The sequence below is a fragment of the Protopterus annectens genome, chromosome 3.part0 (genome assembly GCF_019279795.1).
Source record: "Protopterus annectens isolate FY-2018-M chromosome 3.part0, PAN1.0, whole genome shotgun sequence".
NCBI lineage: Eukaryota > Metazoa > Chordata > Ceratodontiformes > Protopteridae > Protopterus > Protopterus annectens.
Window position 1 is genome coordinate 799,054,550 of NC_056731.1, and position 25,861 is coordinate 799,080,410.

The 25,861-nt window shown below is 37.4% G+C and overlaps 1 protein-coding gene across 1 annotated transcript in view; it reads left to right on the plus strand.

Annotated features, from left to right (window-relative positions):
* SLC6A18 (solute carrier family 6 member 18) overlaps positions 1–25,861 on the plus strand; it is a 312,482-nt gene that overhangs the window by 281,118 nt on the left and 5,503 nt on the right. Inside the window, exon 10 of the mRNA XM_044066126.1 lies at positions 8,961–9,120. Within this exon, the coding sequence (XP_043922061.1) occupies positions 8,961–9,120 (160 nt within the window). The remainder of the gene's footprint in view (positions 1–8,960; positions 9,121–25,861) is intronic.

The window sequence follows — 25,861 nt, forward strand, 5'->3', positions numbered from 1 at the left end:
CATGTCCCACATACCTGTGTCACCTGTAGAGGTGATCAAATCCTGCAAAGTAATTACCAACTTAATCTCCTGATGCTGTAACAAAGCAGAGACATCCTCTTTCTTCCTTTTTGAACACATATTTCTGACTCCTCACCCAATTTTTCCCATGGCAGAGGACTCCATGACCACAGCAAATGTGAAAGAAGGCAAATAAACATCCATGGGGACATTACTAATGTGTAACACTCTCACTGCCTTGTTATGCAAAGAATGTAAACAAATGTACCTAGCTTTGTATGCCCTTGTGCTTTCGTCCCAGCTGTGCCTGTAGATGATATATGATGATGTTGAGCATTCCTGAACTTAAGACACAGGGATGATATTATAATGTGTTACTGATATAAGGTAATATCAACTTGGTGCATCCCCAACAGAGACACATAATGGTGCATCCAGGCTTCCACCAAGTATCATGGTCCTTTCAGACACTTTGACAGGAATAACAGGACATTCTCCATGGTAGTCAGGGTAGTCTATAATTAAGTACCTTCACTTGTGACCATCCTCTCCTATGTAACGATGTGGGTTTTTTGGCAGGCATGCAGGATCAGGCCATGACCCTTCTGTGGACCTGAATGGCATCCTTGTTGTAGTCACCAACTGCATTCACATCTGCAACCAATTCACACCACACATGGTGACAGAAGACCCAGATACTGTTATCTCTGTGTCCAACATCCATCAGCTATGAGGGACTGCAGTAGCACTTCCATCTTTGCCTGACTGAACTGACAGTGGGTGCTCCACCACCATCCTGGATATCATCATCATCATCATCATCATCTATTTTGGGCCTGGTTGTTGGCTTTCTTGCAGTGTTATATCCATGGCATTAACCCTGCCATTAATACAGGTCTATATCAGAACATCGAAGTTTTAAAACTTCGAATGTTCTAATATCGACCCCTATTCAGTGAATGCTAAAAATAGCGAAGCTACAGAACACTGAATTTTTTCCTAGGGAAAGAATTCGGTTGGCCGGTTCTGTGGCTTTGCTATTTTCAGTGCTGTGGTGGAAAGGTACGGGTCGGGTTCAGGTAAGTGTGCTAATGTGTGGACATTAGGGTTAGGGGCGGGTTAAGTGAGTTAGGGTTAGGGCATGGGTCAGGTGAGTGTGTAATAGTGACAGACTTTAGGGTTAGGAGTGGGTTAAGTGAGTTAGGGTTAGGACGTGGATTAGGTGAATGTGCGATAGTGACAGACCTTAGGGTTAGGGTTTAGGTTAAGTTAAGTGGATAGATAGTAGAGTATGTACAGTTTAGTGTAGGGTTAGATGTAGGATTTTAAATGAATGTGTGTGGATTGCTGGTTTTTTTGGGTGTGCTTGTGTTGTGTGTATGTGTTTCAGAATAGCAAATTTTTTCCATGGGAAAAAAATTCGCTGTTCTGAATGTTCGATATTTTGTGGTTTAGATATTTTAGGTTCGATGTAATAGGGTTCGCTATTTTCATCTTACGATAGCATGATATAAACGCACTAATACATGGTACCTTGGCGATTCTGACATGCCTTACACTTCCACAGGCAATTCCAGCTCTCCAGCCTGTGCCAGATACACCTGGTAGACCAAGGCTAGTTGATGTTTAATGATGACTGGCCTATGTCACGGTGAGTTATTGCCACCAGATGTCCATGTCCCATATATATTATATTTGGACATCTGTCGTTGTGTCTCTATAGTTGCAAGTGGCATGCAAAGCACAATCTGGTAGGCTGTCTGGCATCTATTGGTAAGCTGTTTTGGGCTGGCCACTTCAGGTTTCTGAGGTTGTTCAACCCAGCTTCTGTGGCCATTCTGGTTACTGTTTACAACTTCTGCACTGTCCACCTCTGGTGGGCTGTCTTTGGTGGAAGGAGTAGGCTCCCCATGTAAGGCATCACTGGTGTGTCCTGGCATGTCACCCAGAAGGAGATAAACATCTGGTGATGGTTCTGGTGGACTGGTAGCTGGGCACTCTCTCTCTGACATCTTGGAACATGCCCTCATATGACTGGCAGAATCACATAGATACCTGGTTCTGACCATAAGGCAATAGTGGCTGCGCCTAGCCATGAGGACAGTCATGGAGATGATTGATCTCAGGTTGTGTATGGCACTATATAGCATAATAACATAATAGTCAGATGGCACTCCACCATATCCCCCATCATGTTGTTCCCTGTCCTTGTGTGTGTCACTTTTATCCACAATTTTATAGTCTAGTCCTCCTATCACCAATTGTCCTCTCTTTTTCTCTCTGTCTCACCTTTGTGCTTTCCACCCCAATTGTATTAACACCACCCTTATTGGTCTTTGTCTATCTTTTGTGTTTGTTTGTTATCCTGCACGCTTTTTCCTGCCCACACATACGCTTGCTACCTTCCTCCCAACCATTGTTGAAGATATGAAAAAAATGGGCATGTGCCCTAAAAAAATAAATCAAAAATATATCATTGCTTCATATCCCCCATATCTCTGTTCTTTTCTCCTTGCTGTTCTGCATATTTCTGTGTTTGCTATTCCCCATTTCTAGCGACTTCCCAAAGTTAGCAAGATCCTTTTGTGCAACATCACTCCTACTGCATAATTAATCAGCTTTGAGTCACATTGCACTAGTTTATATGTGCTATTTGGCCTTTAATTGGCACATAAGTGAGTTTTTGTGGTATCTGACCCCACAAACATATCAGACACTAAATAAAGATAACAGTTAACCTCAAAATAAGATAAAAAAAAAGAAAAAAACAGAAATGTTTATAATACGACCCATTCAAAAAAGCTACATAACCTACTTAAATTTCATTCCTACAATGGTACAATAATTCTGAATTATCAGTGCTGCCACGCCAACATTCGGCATTGACAAATTCTTGTTCATTTGCTCATTTGTTGACTGCATGTGTGTCACATGGTACATGGTCGCTTCTCTAGAAGATCAACTTAGAACATGTTTGCTTTGTACCTCTTCTCTGTCTGAAATAAACACAAGTGAAATAACTGATTTTTTTTCATTTTATAACAGGCTTTACAGCAAAAGTCATTAAAAAGTGGTTGTGTTAAAAATATATTGATTGAGTTATAGGAAGCTACAGACCTTTTATAGGATGAAAATACAGTTTAGCATCAGCATTGTGGAATAGAAAAACTTCTATGATGTTCTTCATGTTTCACTGTTGCAGTCATCACATTTAGGTTATCTGCCTGCAGGTAGCCCTCAGCCGGCCTGAGTTCCAGAGTCTTGGATTCCTGTGTCGGATGCTGTCTCTTCTTCCATGATGTCAGGTCATCAGGGGTATAAAACATGCAGCCGATGCCATTATATAAGTCTTTCTTGCCGTGCGGTGCCCGAAGCAGAAGCAGTTCGCAAGTGCCAGTCGGCCAACTCCTGAAATTTTCATTTTCGAGTTTCAGAACAGAAGTCTTCAAAAAGATAAGTACCCTGTTGGGGATCTTTTTTCTTGCTCCAACCGATGTCAGTAAAAGATAAGAATTGTCTTACCTGTGGAAAGCAAATATCTCAAAAAGATTTTCATTCGTACTGCATTCCTTGCTTAGGCCCAGACCAAGACGTCCCTCATTGTCAGTTTTGTGCCTTGTTCAACTCCCAAACTATTCATCATTGGGATATCTTTACAGCAAATTATTTTGGTACTCGGTATCCGTACTGTGAAATGGCTTTGTTAAGCCATCCGACTACCAATCTTCCGAAAAAATGTAAGGATAAAGTCAGAGACAGACCGCATAGGTCCAAAACTACCAACACCTTCCTTATCATCCTTTGTGAACATGTTCTCACTAAAAATGTCCTTTTCTATCAAGGTGAATGTTTCCTTCAGAACAAGGGAACAGCCATGGGTGCTTCTTTTGCGCCAATTTATGCTGATTTATTCATGGCTTACATTGAAGAGCAGATTATCTAGGACCCATTACATAACCTTTACCTTGATGAAATAGACATTTGGAGGAGGTACTTGGATGATTGCTGGTTGGTGTGGAGGTCGGATGTTGAATATCTACATGAGTTTGTAAACTACCTCAACGAAAACAGATGGGGTACTGAATTTACGGTGAATCATGATCCTAACAACATAATTTTTTGGATGTTAGCATAAGTAGAAATATTGACAACACTCTCTCTACCCAGGTTCACCGTAAATTTCCACAATACAATTTCCTCCTCCACGCCACCAGCTTTCATCCCCCTCACATCTGTCAAAATATTCCAAAATCTGAGTTTATCTGTGGCAAACGTATCTGTTCTGAAGAAGAAACCTACAACTCATATAAACATGATTTGATCATGAGATTTAAAGATAGGGGCTACGGTGCTGGTTTTGTACATTGGGCGTCCAATATTGTGGATGGTTTGGTCAGGAAGGAACTTCAATATAAAGATAAAAATAATAGTGATGGTTCCGCCATCCGTTTTATAACTACATATGGCAGAAATACAGATTCACTGATTTACAGTGTCAATCGCCACTGGAATATGTTATTGGCTGACCGAACATTAGCTACCATGTTACCAGCTAGATGCTCTTTTACCTTTAAAAAAGGTAAAAATTTTGGTTCGTATTTCAATCACTATAAGCATCTCCTGCCTGACATGCCAGTGCCACAAACAACCCTCCTAGGGGACAAGTTAGTTGGTTGTTTTCCCTGTGGACATTGTGGACATATTGTTCCAGGTTTGTGAAATCCAGAACATTTAGTAGTCAGAATACCAGCCAGGTCTTTGATATATTATTTTATGCCAACTGCCAATCTGACTGGGTTATTTACTTGGACACATGTCATTGCTCGGTATTTTATGTGGGGCAAACCTCACGTCCTGTCAAATTCAGGGTGGGGGAGCATCTTAGTGAAATCAGAAATAAGTAAATTACCAATGCATTATTTAAGCATACTCTTTTACATCCAAGTGCATCTTTCAATTTTATTATTATTGATAAAATTAGAGCACCAAGATCCAATAAAATGGGCTGGAATGATATTTTAAATAAAAAAGAGAAGAAATGGATTATTAAACTTGGGGGTTTATTCCTCCCTGGACGTAACGAACATTTATAACCATTGGTATTGACTGATTGAATTAACACTACATAAGGAGTGTATTGCATTTTGCTTATTTCACACTGAGGAAGGCATTGTAACTATTTGCCGAAACCGGTTTGTGCACTCATTCTATCTGATTGATATGTTGCTTGCACTATCATCAGATTATCTTGATGCTACAGCTGCTGGTCTAATTTTTCTTTTGGAATTGGTTCTGTTTTGGGTCTTTGCAGCTGCCGTACTTGCAGAGGCTTCTGTTGTTTCCTTTTAACCTTAACTCTTCCAAGCCCTGCTCAACTGACTGCTCCATTAGGAAGAAAGCTTGCCCTGCATGCAAAAAACTGGGAACTCATTACACAGGACAAATGGGTTTTGAATATAGTTTCCCAAGGATACAGATTCCACTTCCACACCCTACCAACCCCAAATGGTTGGCCAGACCTACCCCCAAATCAGTGGGCAGAGGCCCAACAGCAGGTTCTCTCTCTTCTAAGTATCAGGGCTATTCAACCTGCCCCAGTAGAACAAAGGGGACAAGGTTTTTATTCAAGACTTTTCCTGGTACCCAGAAAAGACAGCTCCTGGCGTCCTATCCTGGACCTCTCTATTCTAAACACCTTTCTGGTAATCCCAAAATTCAAAATGCTAACACTTCAACGGCTGCTTCATATGCTAGACAAAGATGCCTGGTTGGCAACCTTAGACTTAAAGGAAGCTTACCTGCACATTCCGATAAGGGAATCTTGCAGGAAATACCTACGCTTCAGGGCAGGCTCCATGCACTATCAGTTTTCTGCACTTCCCTTTGGCTTATCTACTGCACCCAGGGTATTCACAAAGTGTCTAGCTCCAGCCACTGCATTTTGCAGGCAGAGAAATATTCAAATATACCCATACTTGGACGATTGTTTGATTCAGACAGAAAGCCAGGACTTACTATTAAAACATCTGTCATTCATAAAGAAATGTCTAACCTCACTGGGGTACACCATAAATGAAAGGAAATCTCACCCAGTACCCTACCAACAGATTGTATTTCTGGGAGCAAGCTTGAACTTCCCAGATGGCTTTCCTCACTCCAAAGAAACAAGTTTATTTGACAAACTACTTCAAACTATTTACCACAAAGACCCAGCTATCTGCAAGGAAAATTCTGCAAGCCCTAGGGTTCATGGCCTCTTGCATTCTACTAATTCCATATGCAAGACTGTATATGAGGAAACTACAATGGTATCTAAAAAGCCTATGGTGTCAACATTCTCAGGACCTGGAATAAATGATTCCTATCATTCCTTGTATAAAGACAGAGTTCCTTTGGTGGGCAGAGGCCTGCTACCACAACAAGGGGCTCCCTTTCACTCTACCCCCTGCTGCCCAAACCCTAACAACAGATGCATCAGACTATGCATGGGGGGCTCACTTGGCAGGGCAGTGCATTCAGGGCAAATGGAACCCGAGACAGATGCACCTGCATATCAACCAAAAAGAAATGTTAGCTGTACAGAATTCCCTGACAGCGTTCAAAGATCGCATTCTTCCAGGACAACTATTGGTAAAGACAGACAACACCACAGTTATGTGGTACATAAACAAGCAGGGGGAAACCCACTCGTACCCTCTCTGCAGACTATCCATGGCTCTGTGGAACACAGCCTTGAGCTACCAAGTGCACCTACAAGCTCAATTCCTGCCAGGCAAGCAATTCACTGGCAGACAACCTAAGCAGAAATCTCATGGACCCACACGAATGGAAACTGGAACCAAAAATATTCAACCTCTTGGGGAACAAATGGGTGGACTCCACAGAGGTAGAAAATATTCAACCTCTTGAGGAACAAATGGGGGGACTCCAGAGGTAGACCTGTTTGCCTCCCCTCAGAACTACCAATTGGACAAAGTCTGCACAAGGACTTCCCACAGTCAAGCTTGGAAAGTGGATGCCCTGTCCTTTACCTGGAAAAGCCTCTCGGTTTATGCCTTTCCCCCTCTGCCTCTCCTCTTGAAGGTTCTGCAAAAGATCAAACAGGACAAGCCAAGGACAATACTGATTGCACCAGACTGGCCATGCCAGCACTGGTACCCCCTTTTGTACGGTATGACACTGCTGGAACCATGGCACCTGCCTCAAACCCCTTCCCTGCTGTCCCAGCAGGTGGGCCAAATTCTGCACCCTCAGTTTCAAACCCTGAACCTTGCAGCCTGGCTAATTCCTTGAGCACTCCAATAGCATCCCTCAGTAAGCAGGTGCTAGATGTCATTCTGGAGGCAAGGAGGCCTAGTACTAGAAATTCCTATGCAGAAAACTGGAAAAGATACTGTTCCTGGAGCCAGACTGAGGGGATGGGCACAACGGTGCCCAGCTTACCTCATATTCGTTGGTACTTAACAGAAATGCTCCACAAGGGCCTATCCTTCTCGTCAATTAAAATTCATGCCTCTGCCATTTCAGCACATTATAATACTGAGCCACCTCTCCTCTCTCACCCCCTGCTAAAGCAATTCCTTAGAGGGGTCAACAATTTAAGACCCCCCAGGAGAGCCCCTACTACAGCCTGGGACCTTAACTTTGTATTGGAAAAGCACGCTCTACCTCCCTTTGACCCAGCTGCACCTGCAGGGTTGAAATTCCTTTCTTGTCAAACAACCTTCCTTCTAGCCATCACTTCAGCAAGAAGAGTGTCTGAATTACAGGTCCTCATGGCAGTGGAGCCCCTCATTATCTTCCATGCAGACAGGGTTTCCCTCAGGACCAATCCTTCCTTTATGTACAAGGTGGTGTCTAGTGTGGCCCTAAATCAGTCCATTCATTTGACTACTTTTTCCCTAATCCACAAAACAAAGGAGAATGAATACTGCACGCTCTGGATGTGCACAGACAACATAGATTTTATTTGGACAGGACTAAGCCTTTCAGAAAATCTGAACAGCTGCTAGTTGGCTTTGCTGCTGGAGCAGAGGGGAAGGCCAATTCAAAGCAAACCATTTCTAAATGGATAGCCCATTGCATTCATTTCTGCTACAAGCACCATGGAAAACCTACCGCACAGGGGATAAGATCACATTCCACCAGGGCTGCAGCTACCTGTACAGCCTTTCTCAGAGGAGTCCCTACCAGGGACATCCTAGAAGCTGCTACCTGGAGCTCTGTACATACCTTCACCAAGCATTACCACATGCCTATTTTTTCTAAATCTAGAGCTGGTTTTGCCACTGCAGTCTTGCATGGCTTAATAGCTGGCCTAATGCTCTCTAACTTCCTCCTCCCTTCCTTAGCTTTGGGAATCAACCCAAATGTAATGACTGCAACAGTGAAATACGAAGAACATAGTACAGTTGTGTACACTTACCATAAATGTAGATGTTTGAGTGTATTCACTGTTGCAGTCCTGGTTACCCTCCCTCCAGCCCCCTGACTTCTCTTGGCTCTACCTTTCCTTATTCTTTGGTGTATTTAAGTTTTCTGGTGTATTTGCTTTTTGATGGAGGTGTACCATAACATATAATTGCTTCCCATTGTGGGGGCACCTGACATCTGGGGCAAGAAAAACTGATGTAATGGCATCGGCTGCATGTTTTATACCCCTGATGACCTGATGTCATGGAAGAAGAGACAGCATCCGACGCAGGAATCCAAGACTCTGGTATTCAGGCCGGCTGAGGGCTACCTGCATGCAGATAACCCAAATGTGATGACTGCAACAGTGAATACACTCGAACATCTACATTTATGGTAAGTGTACACAACTGTACTTTCTGCAAATAATTTGAAATTCTCAAATGGAATAAATTATTTGCAAGAAGACTCCCATGTATTTTCTTCAGAAACATGTGTGAGTTCAGTTGTACTTTGTAGATACTAACAAAATATGTTGTTCTTTACAGGTATAATTTGCCTTATATCCTTTATAATAGCCTTGATTTTTACCATGAGTTCTGGAAATTACTGGCTTGACGTTTTTAACAACTATGCAGGCTCCTTGCCACTGTTGATACTGGCCTTCTTTGAAATCATTGCAGTCGTTTACGTCTATGGAATGAAAAGGTAAGATGAAGGGAATGTATGCTTTATTTGTCTATGTTAAGGTCTGTTTTAAATACACACAATAAACATCTTTATAAATACTATATGGATCCCTATCAGCTGATTGAGTTTTCAGAAACTCAAAATTCATATCTGCGAGATATGACTGAATTTCCGAAAACTCAAAGGTTTTGAATGGAGATCGGGAAATTTACCATTTTCCTCAAAGTAGTACCATCTCATAGTTGGTATATATAACTTGCAGGGGAGTTTGTCCCCCTATAAAATGTAAAAAAGATAGATTTTTGTATTTTTTTAATGATCAAGTTTGTAGAAATTCAATGATAGCATCTTGCCGATATGAATTTTGAGTTTCTGAAACCTCGATCAACTGACATCGATCCATATTTTATATATATGTATATATATATATATATATATATATATATATATATATATATATATATATATAGTGTGTGTGTGTGTGTCTGTGTGTATGTGTGTGCAGAATGTATAAAATGTGGCAACCATTTGCTATTAAAGGACTCATTAGGTGAGTCCCAGAATAGTGAGACTCAGTATGCAAAAATATGGACTGGCATACATTACGTTAGAGATTGCTGTTTTTCAGAGTAGTATTTTTCTCTGAGGTATGGCAATATCAGAGTTTGGATGCATAAGTTCAGGGAGGTGAGGATCTTGCTCCCCATTTTAGGGGTGGAGGCAACTTGGCCCCTCCTGCAAACACAATTTCAAAGGAGAACTGTGATGTCTGACCTTCTTTTTTACATAATTCCAGGGTTCACACTTACAAGTCTCTGAATTATGTAAGTCTGCTTCTCACATCACAGATGTACTAATGGATGTGCATAGCAACTGGTAATAGTTATATAAAGTGTTTGTGTGAATTGGGCACTAGCTACATATGATGGGGACACAGTACATAAGCTATAACCTATCAGCTACCAATAAGGGTAGATATGCAGAGCAGAGGTGAAAGATGAGACCTAGCCTGCTTTAGTTTGGCCAAGCAGCCTATGGCATACATTTATGACACCAGCTCAAATGAACTGACAATTAACTATGTGTTAAAGCATATATAAATACTTCATGTAATGCAAACTGGAGTTAGATGGGATGAAGGTTTGTTAACTGTGAAAGCAATCATCTGTTTAATATATTTTATTTTTCATTAAAGAAATATCAATTTCTAAACAGTGGAGCAGCAGATAGTGCTGTCTCCTCACACCAAGAGGTTTTCTGATTCGGTCCTCTGCTGGGGTGCCTTCTGAGCAGAGTCTGCAGGTCCTCTCTGTGTTCGTATGGGTTTCATTTGAGTGCTCCACCTCCCACATTCCAAAGACATTCAGTAGGTGGATTGGACACTCCAAATTGGCCATAGGTGTGACTGTGCATGTGAGTGTGTGGTGTGGAAGAATTACCAAAGCAGGGATAGCCATCAGGTGGTGTCACTGTTGCAAAAAACTGTCGCATGCGAAAAAATGGAAAAGGGGGTTATGGATGGATGGATTCTAAGTACTTGATTATTATTAATTCCTAGCTAAGAATGACCACAATTTGTGGATCTTTTTTTACTGATTTTAAGGAGTTACAGACAGCAGCACTGATGTTTAAGAAATATTTTTTTTCTCTGTGGTTTTATATATGTGTATGTATGGTTACATTTGAAAACACTGAACTGCTGAAATATTGAAGACCATAGGGTAAAGACCATATGATTGATATTTCAGAAAATCAATATTTTCAAATTGTAAAAAAAAAAAAAAAAAACAAAAAAAGAAAAAAACAAGAAGACATTACTGCAGGGGGGGCAAGCCCCCTGCACCCCCCACACACACCCTACTTAAATATAACAACTCTGAAATCTAGCTACAGCAAGGAGTAGGAAAATTTCCCATTCTGCACTGTAGTATGATCTTGGAGTTGGTATATTTAAGATCACACTACAGTGGGGGTTGTGAAATGTACCCTTTTCTCACTGTAGTGCAGTCTCTGAGTTGGAATATATAATATGCAGGGAGTGCGGAGGAGGTGCAGGGGGCTATCCTCTACAAAAACATTACTGGTAACACGGACTTTCAACACTGGAACTTCCTGTGTTCAAATGTCAATCACATGTTACCATTTCTGAAATTTTGGTAAGTTGTTGCTACCAATTTTGGCAAAGTGGTTTGACCAAAACAGTAAACCTATACATATATATATATATATATATATATATATATATATATATATATACACACACACACACACACACACACACACACACACACACACACACACACACACACACATTCACATTAAACACTATTAGTTTTCAAAAAGGCACTGGAGTGTCATACTCATCAAGACAGCGTGGTTAGTAAACAAAACTATGCTTGTAATGTCTATACTCCTTCAGTTTAATTTAACTGTTCAAATATTCTCAAGATGTTAGTGATCTTTATATTATTTAGCAGATGGATAATTTCTTTATCTGTGTGACCTATGCTTCACTAGAAAATTACTTCATTCAGCTCTGTGGACTAAAAGCATATTGACAATAACAGCTGCTATTATTGATTTATAAAACTGTATCACTAAAGCAATAAGACTGCATGTGTGATGCATATGATTTGTTTGTATGGTACTAAAAATCAAGTGGCATTTAATAAGATTGAATGTTTGTTACAAATGATTGGTAAACACTCCCATTTTAAGTCTCCATATTAGAGTAATATATGTCATTGAATAATTGAAATATATTTCTATGGTACTGACTTAGAAATAATACAGTAATTGTCCAATTGAAGAAAGCATTCTGGATTTTACTGTATAACATTAATTGTTAGTCTCAAATTTTAGTACATATTAACCTTCACAACAGCTTCTGCTCCTCATTACTTACCTCATATAGTAGATATCCAATTAAATATTTTCTTATTAAAAAAATTGTTTAATAGAAACTACTGTGGAAATCCATTTTTGCCATCCCTGTTGTTAGTTCCCAAATCTTTCTCTTTCTCAATTATCCACTGGGTAAGTGCCATACAGAAAAATTTCTAAGTTGGGAGTTTTACTCCCTGACTCATCCATAAAAAGGGACCTTGAACTCAGCAAGACTTACTCCGGTACCAAAGACAATAAATAAATTAACAAATAAACATTAAGTTAGTTATCAATAACTTCTTAGCTAACTAATCCTGAACATATTCTTTTGTGTCACTGTTACTAATATTAGAGGCCAATTCTTCTGTTGAATCTTGCTTAGAGAGAGAAGAGTTGGTGTTCAGTAAATGCATCTGACACCAATGAGCTGAAATGTGTTACTGTGGTTATTATTTATGCACTTATTCATTAATTTGGTTATAGGCAGACATACAAAGTGTATATAGTTAATAAAGTAGCTGTAATTGGTGGTCATCTGTTTGTGTGTGTGAGGGGGGTGCTTTATTTATGCATGCATGGGTCGGGTTGCAATGGGTTGCAATGTATGCATCTGACAACAGTGGGAAATATATTACTGTAGTCACTTATTCATTCAATCAATTCATTTAATCATAATCAGACATCTAAGGTGTGCATAGTCATTAAAGTGATTATAATTGGTAGGAACATCTGTGTGATGTGTAGGGAGTTGCAGTGGACTGCAATGAAGGTATCTGACAGCAATAATCTGAAGTGCATTGCTCTATCCATTATTTATGCATTCATTCCTTTATTTGATAAGCATCTGACTTTCTTCATTCACTTGATCAGAAATGGATACCTGAGGTGTATACCGGAGGTGTATACAGTCAAAAGCACAAACTAAAATACCAGATAAATCCAAGCAGCTAAATGGTAAAGCAGGACCACCAGTACACTGATAATAATAAAATCACACTTTATTTATAATACAGATAAGAGATTTCATTTCCAATTAGAAACTTCATCAGATAAAACCCAGGAAACTCTCCTCACCTATATATAAAAAGTTTAAAAAACATATCAGCATAATTAATTAAAACTCACCCCCAGCACAGCGAATCAGAAACCAAAAAAGCTAACAGGAAGTTGTAACCAAACAATTTAGAAACTAGGAATAACAATATAAATATAATTTAAAATATATGAACTGTATATATAAAAAAATCTATCAAATTAATGGGGCATTATCTTTTTTGTGCCTTCAGTTTAAGAATAATAAAGACAGAAACCTATTCATTCAAACCAGGCCAGTGAGTTGCATTCAAACACATTTGCCATGACAATTCCCTCCCCTTTCATTCATTATCAAACTCTCGAGAATAACAAATTTAAAACAATGTCCTTGCTTCTCTAAACAGTGTTTACTAAGTGCATTAGTGACCTTTCTTAGTTTTATATCCCTAATATGCTTGTATATCCTGTTCTTTAATTTTCTATTGGTCTTCCCGATATAAAAACAGGAACAATGTGAGCATAATGCACAATACACCACTTTTTTCTGAATAACAGGAAAATTTACCATTATTTAACCTTCAAACCATTAATATTAAGTTCATTAACTTCCAAAATGTAAATAAAATAGGGACAAACATCACATTTTCTCATAGATCCTGTAACTGATAGAGTAAACAATGTCTCAAAAATATTTTTCAAATTTTTCCCTTTTCCATAAGCAATGCTAGGTCTATCACATACACCCAGTTTTTGGATGATGTCTTCATTTTATGGAATGGTCCAAATGATGAAATTGATGGGTTTCTGAAATATGGAATGTAAATGACTGTTATACTAACTTGTTACAGTATTAGCTAACAGTAGGTAGCCCTACAAAAATTTTTGTTGCTCCTGCCCATATCCATCTTGACACCTCCTTAAAATCTTCTGAAGAAGTACTTGGATAAAGTTAGCAGGACTTGTCCAACATAGTTGTAAGCTAGTCTGTCACAGTTCAATCCATATATTAATCTTAAATGAGGTTTTCCAAGCTATGGTAGAACATACTCATTCTAATCCCTAGTAAAGAAGTAACTCCCTTCCTTATCCTATAAAAACAAATGACATTTGCATATGCATTAAAACTTATGTTCTGTCCAACTAACTTAGTGACCCTTGTCCAGTTACTTCCTCTTGATCTTCAGAAACCCATAGTTAGCCCAAAAAATGTTACAGGAAAGGTCAGTTCTTTTCTCACAAACAACCTACCCTTTTAGGTAAACTGGAGTCAGCTAACTGGGAGAAAAGCTATACAGAAAATCATGTCAGGACTGATTTTGAGTCATTTTAAATATATTCTGGACTATTCAGAAAAACAAAACCCATTAACAGGAGTTTTAAAGCTGACAAATGTCCCTGGCTCAGAAATGAACTAAACATTCAGCTAACAGCTTGGGATAGATTATGGGCGTTCTGGAAACCTACTGACCCTCTACCATTATATCAAGAGTTTGTTAATCTTAGTAGGTCTTGGAAGACTGTAAATGATTCTCCTGAATTAAGTTACTTTAGAAATTATTAGAAAGTCTTTGTCAGTCAACTTAAATCCTTCTGGAAAGTGAGAAATTATTTAGTGGATGATCTTCGATGACAAAGTAACTCCTTCTCTAAAGCAATTTGTTGATTTCTTAAAAACTCATCTTTCCTCAACTGGTAGTGCTAGTCAAACCTTAGGAATACCATTTATACAATTACGCATTTTCTCTCAAGGTGACCTTCTGACAGCATAACCCACCCCTGATTTATCGCTAACTGAACAGCTCCAGATCGTATTGGCAAGCACAGTGGCAAGGGAATCACAGGTCCTGCTGTCTCCACTCTCCTTTTTAAAACTATCTGCCCCTACTATAGTCAAACCTATAACACACATTAATAATTTTATCTCACCAAGGGTGTCATCCCATGAGCAGAAGCTTGATCTCATAAGGCTTTTACCCATCTTTAGTCTGTGAGTCACTTCTTATCTCCAACAGACAATCCTAGGTCAACATCCTTAAAAGATAATTTGTTTTCATCCACTTAAGTAAGTTAACAATATGGCCTTTTCCAAACATGTAGCATTGTTTTAGAAAAGCTTTATAGTACTCTGACTGCAATATACATCACTGAAATTACCTACACCAATATAGAGAAAAAGTTTTGAATGCAGCAGTATTTGTTGACCATAAAAGCCCCTTTGACTCAGTACACCATTCCTTATTCTTGACTAGGCTTAAGAGAAATGGTTCCAGTAATGATCATAAGAAGCTGTTTAAGCGATGCTTATCAAACATATGGAGCTCTTTAGTTAATCCCTTGCATAAATTACTTTAATAAAAGAACAGTATATTTTAGATTTCAATGAGGTTCTAATTCAAGGCCTGTACTTTTTCATTGTTAATTAATGGTCTTACATTGGTGCAATCAAGGATGTTTATACAGATGATGTAATACAGCATATAAAATTCTTCCCTTGTTCAAAAAGGTTGTCATCTCAAATCATATCAGTGACACACTTCTCCCAACCCTTTTGTCACACACCAGTAGGTTAGTGATGCTTCCTCTCTGCAAATATTTGTCTCCTGATCTATGTTCTTTAAGTTAGCTAAAAACTATAAATATCCTGTTGCATGTTGGACTGTGTTCTTAATTTCCATGCCAAGACTATAGCTGACAATGTACTAAACAATGAAATTTACACTACAAGCTCACAAGTCTTATCTCTGCAGAAGCTAAAAGATCGACAGTAATTAATAACTGAATACTCAAGTATGAATATCCCATTCTCATAGTTAACCTAAATTTATTTTATAAACCCAGTTTGCTATAAACCATTCTGAAGAAAATATGAAGGTTTATTTTTATTGGATCATTGGGAATACTATTGCATTTATCTTCAAAAAAATGAATGCCAATTACTACTAAGACAAACACGTTAATTTTTACTTTATTGTGCAAACTCTTACATCTTGCATATTGTTGCAGACTGGCATACAATACAATATTATTTTAAACATCTATCCCCTTATATTATATGATAGAAAAAACGTGACCCTTAAAAAGCCCACCTTCAGCCTTTTAAAAGATGAGCATATCCTTTCTAAGGTCACCCTGCCACTTAGAATTTGTTGCCTTGCCATATTAGAAATGAAACCAGACTATAAGTTTTTAAATCTAAAGTTGTAATACATCTAGCCACGTCTTTTAATTAAAAATGTTTTAATGACAAGTGTCCTTAAGTAACTGCACTTATCTTAGCCTAATTGTATTTTCCAACAAGAACTCCAAAGTGCAGTATGTACCCTGTTATTCTACATAACATTTTATTCTTCATCTGTTTCAAATTTGAACATTCAGTTTGGCTAAACAGTAACGTATTCACTGTGAGACATCTAATTACAATCATTTAATGTTTAAATTCATTTAAACAGACCTCTTGCAAATCCAAAATTTAAATTAAGGGGTACAGCTCAATGTGGTCAATGGTCACAGTGTGTCTAAATAAGTTGGCAGTGTGCAGTATAATCCATACTTTTATGTGGTGCATGGAGTTCCATGATTATGCTCTAAAACTGGGTAAAATATAGGCTTGTTAATCACATTTATGACATCAGAAAGATGCTTAATATTTATTTATTAAGCACCCTCACCACTACTAAGTTGTAGTCTCATACCAGAACAGTAACATCTGTCAGTCCATGTCTCAAACACATAACAAGCTGGTTATGATTTAAAAAAATCATTTTTGTCTATACTATAAGTCCATTTAATGATATACGCTATTTTCCCTGCAAGCATAAATCTGCTTTCCAGTGTCAACACTCCATAGCTGTTGGGCAAAAGGGAATGTTCCCCCCCCTAAGGTGGTGGTGGTATTACATAACTATTCCTGCTATAAAAAGTCCTTACTTACATTTAACAAATGTTGTGATTGTTATAAATCAATATATGCCATATAATTGTGATAATTATTATGCTGATGACAAGTTAGAGAAATTTGCTGTAAGACTAAATAACCACAAAAACACACCCAACAAATGCACTTAATTTTCCTTCTATGTCAATCACACTCTGCCCAAACTAAGTTTCTTTTATAACTAAGGTACAGCATAAGGTCATATCACCAAATCTATCCAAATATTAGCAGTTTTCCTTAATGTCACTAACAGGATAAACACATTCTGTGCATAAAAATCTGGCAGTAATAACATCTTGTGTTTCAGTCTCATTTAACTTACAACTTGCATTTTATATTAGTAGTCTTAATGCCATATCTTCAGAAATACCAATAAATATCGCACTAACATCAATCATGTTCCTGACTCATTGACTGTTGTAATAAGCCTCTTATCTGTTCCCCCAATTAGGTAAAACTGTCCTATATTTTAATCCTGCTACCGCTCAAACCTTAACAATTTCAGAAACATAAGCTACACAATAGAGTGTTCCCTGTTTGTAAAACTCTCAGCCTCATTTCTTCCCTAACCCCATAATCTACTGCCCCATACATCAGGTTACCCCACATATACCCACATATTTCCTTTTTCCTGCTGTTTAAACACTCTATACTGAGTTCAGATAATATTCAGTCAAATCCCAGTCACAAGCCATTGATCTAAACCAGAACTATTCCCACTTCCTCAAGGTTATACCCTTAAACTTCAGAAGCATCTACAATCTATAATTTCAAATGTAGGTGCTACAATATACTTCAGGTATCCTTACTATCTCTGAAACCTTGATAAAGACAATACAAAGGACTCAAAAACAGTTCCAAGTAGGTATAATATCTCCTGAGATAATAAAATTCATGGAGATGTATGCATTTATTACCAAGGATACTTGTAATCTGCTTACCTCTTAGTCTTCAGTTTTCATTACATACAACCATAGATACCCTCCTTGTCTCACTTAGAATCGATCCAGCAAAACAATTTGTCTTAGGTTCTTTTCTACATTTCCCCGGTGTGCCAAAAGGGGCCTCAAAACAAACCATCTCCTGAATTGTGAACAATATCCACAATGAACATACAGTCCTTTATGACACCTTGCTTATGATGCACAGACACTCTTTGAAATGTAAATATTCTGGCTTACTCAAAAAAAAAAATTACAACTAGAACTGATAAGGCTTCTGATGAAGAAGCCACCCTGAAATGTATCACTGCATGCAATCATGTCCACCCCAGATAATTATTTAGCTTTCAACATACTATCCAACTTAGAAATAGATAATGTCCTAGTTTTTACTTGTGGTAAAAAATCCCATTCAACTCCCTGTCACTGTTAGAAATGGTGCCATAATTTGTTCAACTTTAAACTAAACATTAACTGAAGCACTTCAGTTGCTTAACTGGTATCAGCCCTCAACACTCAGACTAGACATAGCTGTGCAATTTTTCAACTCCAGCTGCCTTCATGCTCTCAATCCATGGCCCCTACAAGGATAAATAAGATATAAAAACATTATCATTCCTGCATGTCCTCCCCGTGGTCGAGTGACGTTTAAAGACATGCAGGTAGGTGCATGCATGAATGGGTGTGCTTTCTTTGAAGGTTGGGCGTCGGGCTGGCAACTCGGCACCGTAAAAATCCACTGCCAATCATTAGTGGACCAGAGTTCCGCCATGGCGACCCCTAACCAGGAAAAGCTGAAAGACATTACTATCATTCCTGGATTACCTGCTACATGTAAAATACTATGAAGGAATATGAAAACATGAAAATATTTCAAACAAGAACAACTCCTTCGAAACATAGTCTATTTACAGGCAATTATGCAACAGTGCAAGTTACACATTAAAAAAGGACTATTACACCAAATAAAAACAGCACACTCAACACAATATCAAACAATTCTGGAAAACTATAAACTTCCATCATTACCCTGAATCCAGAGCTTATCTAAACAATCACATCTTGGTTTGTGATTTACTGTGGAATTGATTGGTAAGAAAAGTTTTATTTGAATTTAGATTTTATTTTTACCACTGTTTTCACTGTTTGTAGGAAGAAAGGGATAGTTTGTAGACAAGAAAAATTACTTTCATTTATATTTTGTTTTACCTTTAATTTTCACCGTTGGTCGTTAGAAAGGGATAGTTTTTTTGACAAACAAGCTCTAGCAATCCCAAGGGGCCTAGTCAGCAATAAATTCATACAGACTGCAGAGAGGAAAATCCAGAACTTATCTAAACAATCCTAACTTGGTTTGTGACTCATTGACCTTTACTGTTAAAAAAGGTGATAGAGAGCAGAAGCAGCTGTGTGCAGGTATAGGAATTACAGCTTTTGTCTGACTTTCAGAACTTGTACAGTCAGAGCAACAACTTTATTGTACTTACTTTAGTATTTAGTTGCATTTTTTGTGTGATTTTTCTCACAGAAGTTGATTTAAGTTTTTTTTTAATTCTGTGGTAACTGATTTTTATTATTCTTTTCTTTTATAATTTTTGTTTATTTGAAGCTGAATATGGATACCTTAAATGAGTAAGCCATTAATGATTTGCTAAAGCACAAATATCTTGAGCAGTGTAATAAATGTTATGCATATTTAAAGGTAACAGCTGATAACATTGGTGACACGTGTGCCTCATGTCAAAAGTTAGATGATTTGCCTACCATTATTAGAAATAAATCTAGACTTACTGATGATGATTGCACTTGTGCAATTGGGCACGCCTTGGAGAACTGTTGTTACATTTATTAATGACTGGATTGGTGGGATAAATAATGTTGGGAAAAGAGCAAATAGAACACATTTAGGAAATGTTGTGTCTATTGTCTGTAAAGATCAGTCAACCCCTATGAAACAAGTCGATATCCCTAACAACTTTGGAATTCTGGATGCAAGTATTCAACAATCTGAGGAATCAGAGTGCTTAGAAGGAAATAAAGAAAGAAAGAAAGAAAGAAAGAAAGTCCACAACAAATAAGGAAGAAAAATAAACTGATAAATGTCTGTAAAGGAAAGAGAAGAAATACTAAAAAGGACACTGCTTTGTTATGTGAATAAATACTTACAAGGACAGTGTTTTATGTGAATAAATGCTAACAAGGACAGTGCTTTGTTATGTGAATAAATACTAAACAGGACAGTGCTTTGTTTTGTGAATAAATGCTAAAAAGGACAGTGCTTTGTTATGTAACCAACAGGTTACAGGGAGCGATAACAGAAAATTTTCGGTCTACAGAAAAATGCATCATTTTTCCAAAAGAGAAGGTAGAAAAAAAAGAGGCAAGGAGTAGGTGAAAAGGAAGAATCTAAATTGAATGTGGAAGGACCGAAGAACATTACTGTAAAAAAAAAGATGAGAAATACAGATGTTGACTATATGGCTCAAGCTGTGGATATACAAAGCCAGATAGAGGAGAATTGTATGCTTGCAAATTTAATATGCAATGAAAACAGTGGGATTAATAAGACTAATGGTAAAGAAGATCATTCCTTTGTAACAACTGATAGAGCAAATATTACTGAAATAGAAGTTGTAGATTCTTCAGATCTGGTTACAAAAGTTATTCTTACAACTTGAGATTCAATTATTAGAGGAAATGACACCTACATTTGCAGGGAAGATAATGAACATTGAATAGAGTTATACTTGCCAGGAGCAAAAATAGAAGATGTGAGAAAAACCTTGGAACACCTTAGTGTAAGGAAGTATGGATCTGTTTTTAATCATGTTAGTACAAATGATCTCATCCGCATGAACTCTCGCACTGTTAGTAAGGAACTTACAGCGCTCTTAGATAGTATAGCTTCAACCAGTAAGAGGACATATTTTTCACAAATCACATATACAAAGGATAGTCAGGTCTTTATGAATGAAAATATTGTTGGAGTAAATACCTACATGCAAAAAATGTCCTGTTTTTAAAAAATGGAAAACGTCTAGAGCATCCAAGTCTTGTTTTGGGAACATAATTGTTCAGACAGGATGGCGTGCATTTGGCAAGATCAGGGAAGAGAATTTTTGCAGGAGATATTTTGCCATATTTGACAAACACTCGGCAGGATTTTTGCCAGGTCAAAAATTTAACAGTTCACAGATAGCAAAATTTGATGCACCTCTGATGGTTGTTAATGCTGAGAGCATTAATAATAAAGTTTTTTTATTAGAACATTTTCAATTTCCCACAAGATTGATGTTGTTATTGTTTGTGAAACATGGTTAAAGAACAATGACTGGTAACCAGTTCTGTCAGGGTATAAATGTTTTTACTGTAACAGACATTCTAACAAAAAATCAGGTGGAGATGTTATGATAGGGTTTAAAGATACTTATGAGACCTGAGATTATTACATATTCAGCGATAACACCAATATTATAGATTGCGTAACTGTGACAATAAAGACAACCCTGAAACATTTAACAATTGTTGGAGTGTATAGACCACTAAGGTCAAGTGCTGATGACCTATAGGAATTCATACATTTCTTGCAAGAAACACAGGAGGGAAGAATAATATTAGTTGGGACTTAAATTTAACAGAAATAGACTGGAATAATATTGATTCAACATCAGTAAGGCAACTATTTGTAATGTATGCTCTGGAACAACAATTGCTTCAGATTGTAAACAAAACTACCAAGGGACAGAACACACTAGACATTGTTTGTGTAATGTGTTCCTAAAGAAATTATTGTTGCTTCAAGTCACGTTTTACCACTGTTGATATGCAATGATCATAGGATTATAAAGGTTAATTTGTTGCTACATAAATCTGCCAAACTGAAATCTAAACCAATGCACAGAAGATTAATTACAGAGTATATGGAGCAAAACAGTCACTATGTAAAACTATGTAAAACTAACTGCAGTGATGTGTTCAGTGGAAAAAATAAAGATGGAATGTAAAAAGTTTTAAAAGAGAAACTTTTTTGAGTACAAAAAATTTAAAAAATATGCTTAATCAGGATCTAGGCATACAATGTCAGGTGGGATATATTTCCATATGAACAAGATACCTGATTAAGGCAAGAGATAAAAAATATAAGAAATGGAAGACAAGTCCAACTACAACTTTGAAAAATAAAATAAACAAGCTGCACAAGCAAATTAAACAAGATCAAGAAAATTTTGACGAAAATTTATATAAAGATATTGAGCATGATAGGAAATCTTTTTATAGATACGTAAGATGTAGAAGGAATAAAGACACACAAATTGATAAAATGTGTGTAGATTCTAAAATTTATTCTCAGACACAACAGACTACATATATATTTACAAAATCTTATGCACAACAGTTTGGCTCCACAAAGGTGATAATAAGTTGTCCTAATGACATCCAGGTAACCTCAGATACTGGAATCAAATTAGATTACATTGAAAAAGATCTGTGCATACTGCATGTAAACAAAGCACAGGAAAGAGACACAATTAGTAATAATGAACTGAGAACACTTCAGCAAGAACTGACAGTACCATTATATTTATTATTTACTAGGTCATATAAAGATGGGAAGATTCATCAAGATTGGAGACATGCACTTATTAAATCTGTCTTTAAAGCAAAGTGAAGTACGATAAACCCAGTGTCATAATGACCATTAAGTTTACTTTCATGTTGTAGAAAAATAATGGAGAAGGTAATATTGGATAAGTTATTGTCAGAAATGGATAGGTTGAGACTTGAAACCATATATCAGCATGCACATGTTGAAAACAGATCTATTACCACCTGTAACATAATGTTCTATAACAATATAATAGCTATGAATGAAAAATTGTGCTGTGATGTAATTTATATAGAATTAACTTCAGCCTTCGACAGGGTCATACACAAAACACTGATCAATAAATTAGAACAACTAGGTATCAATGTACTCTTAATAAGATGGATAGCTGCATGGCTTACAAATAGGACATGGCAAGTATCATACAGCAACTAGACAGGTGAAATTCTTGGTTACAGTCAGGATATCCCACAAGGCTCTGTCCTAGTTCCTTACTTGTTTAGATTGAATCTTTCAGACCTACCTTTTTCCTCTGAGATGTTTTACAGTCTACATGCAGATGACTTGAAATTGGGTAAACTGATTAAATGTGTTACAGATAGGGCATGTCTGCAAAAGCTTGACTAAATTGACCATTTGAGCACAGAAGAACAATATGCTCATAAATACATCAAAAACTAAGCTTATGACATTTGAGAGACATAAATTGAAAGGTGAATGTTTAATACAGCACACAGTGATTGAAACTGTAGATTCTTTTTAGGACCTGGCTATATGGGTAGATCCAGCTTTGACTTTTTCCTAATCATATGAGCCAATTGGTTAATCACAGTTATAGAATTACAGGTTGTATAAAAATATATTAAGTCTAGGAAATCAGAAATGATGAAGATATTGTTTGACAGTTACTTTAGACCCAAACTTGAGTATGGAATAACAATATAGAAACCCTATAGGAAAACAAGCATGAGTAAACTGGAAAGAGTACAGCAGAAATATACCAAGGGCATCTATGGATGTGAAAATTTAAGTTATTATGAAAAACTAAACTATCTGAACTTGTACAGTGTCTCATAGATATCTAAGAGGAGATCTTATTCAGGTATATAAGGCATTTAGAAACAACTACCTCTGGGAATGTTTGGGGTTATCAAAATGTAGTAGAGAATCATCAGACAATCTATGTAGATGATTCTGTAGGAATGACAAGTGTACAAACTAGCTCTCTGAGAGACCAGCTGATGAATGCAACAGACTACAAAATCATATTTAAACAAGTACTAGTTTAGATATTTTTAAGAACAGCCTGGACACTTATTATGGGAACAAGTGTTTTGGTAACATTATCAAGTTAGAAGGGCATTTATACCTGTGCTTGAAATATTTTTATGTATGTATGTATGTATGTATGTATATATATATATATATATATATATATATATATATATATATATATATATATATAAATAATGCCCTACCAAAAATCCTTACTCATCACACTCTAGACTAGTCCCAATACACTATCACCACATTTACGATCTATATCGATCAACAACTGCTTCAGCTTTTGTACATATCCCCATTAATGAATCCTCAACTACAAATGAAAATGGCCTAAACATTTTATTGGTGACCATCTCAACCGACCAACCATAAACTACAGAAAAATGTAGGACTTCTCCCTTATTTTCAGACAATATAATTTCAGAGTTAGTGCTGATACAATTGCTTATCTACTCTTTATACCAGTGAACAGATCAATAAGGGAAGCCAGAACACCTGTTTCCAGGAAGTCCTTTTTTATAATGTCACTAAACAAAGGTGGTCCTTCCAGTGAATTAGGCTGATACAGACCTATTGTTGTTCTTTCTCCTCTGTCTCACTGTCCTTATTTCTATCTTTATCTCTGTCTCTGTCTCTCTCTAAGGTCTTTGAAAAATGTGTCTAGTTTCAGCTTTTGCAGAATCTTAGCTATAACTTACTGTCTGAAACAGAACATATTTTCAGACCAGGCCATGTTTCCAAGAACACCTTAATTACCTTCACAAATCACATTAGACTACAACTGAATGAAAATTACTACAGTGGAGCTATTTGTTTTCCTGACAAAGCAAATTACATGGTCAATCACAGAATTCTTCTGTCCTGCCAAACTAGATGAATTCCTGAGCTGTATTTCTGACTTATACTTTATGTTCAGGCTACATCTTTCAAAACATATTTTTTTTAGTTGTTAATATCCTTACTAAATTTTTAGAAAATAAGTAATTTGATTGTTTTTTAGTATAAATAACTGCAAATTCTTACATGTGCTTTCAACTGTAGCTCTTATTGTACTGTAATCAACATAACTGTTAATGTTTTTTTCGACCTATATTTAACCAACTGAGACTGTGTATTCTACTGTATGAACTTCTTATGTGGAGCATTTTTCCACAGACCTCCACTGAAAACAGGCTCATTTCGGCCCAGTGGATGATCCCAGTAAACAAATGCAAGTAATAACAATAACTATAATAAGTTAGATCCAGCAATCCATCCATTCACCCACAACCCCTTTTCCCATTTTTGCACATGGAGCCAGAGTATCACTTCAACAGTGACAATTATTTACAGCCAGTGCTCACACCACCAGAGGTTAGCCCAGCTGTGGTTGTTCTTCCATAACACACACACACACACACACACACACACACACACACACACACACACACACACACACACACACACAGACATGACACCACCAGAGGTTAGCCCAGCTGTGGTTGTTCTTCCATAACACAGACACACACACACACACACACACACACACACACACACACACACACACACACACACACACACACAACCAGACGTTAGCCCAGCTGTGGTTATTCTTCCATAACACAGACACACACACACACACACACACACACACACACACACACACACACACACACACACACACACATCACACCACCAGAGGTTAGCCCAGCTGTGGTTGTTCTTCCATAACACAGACACACAGACACACACACACACACACACACACACACACACACACACACACACACACACACATACACACTGAAGCTCCCAGAAAAAACTCACAGGAACACAGTGAGGGCATGCAGAGTCCACACAGAAGCTACAACCAACCCAAGCAGATGGTGCCTTGGTTTAACATCTCATCAGAGGGAAGGCACATTGAGAAATGTAGCCCCTACCCATGTTGCACTACAGTGTGAACAATCTACCTAGTGTAGGAATAGAACGCACAACTTTCTGCACCAGAGACAAGTGTGCTACATTGGCTATCACTTACTTATCAGGTAAATAACAACCATAAATAATACTAAATAATGACAATAATGACAA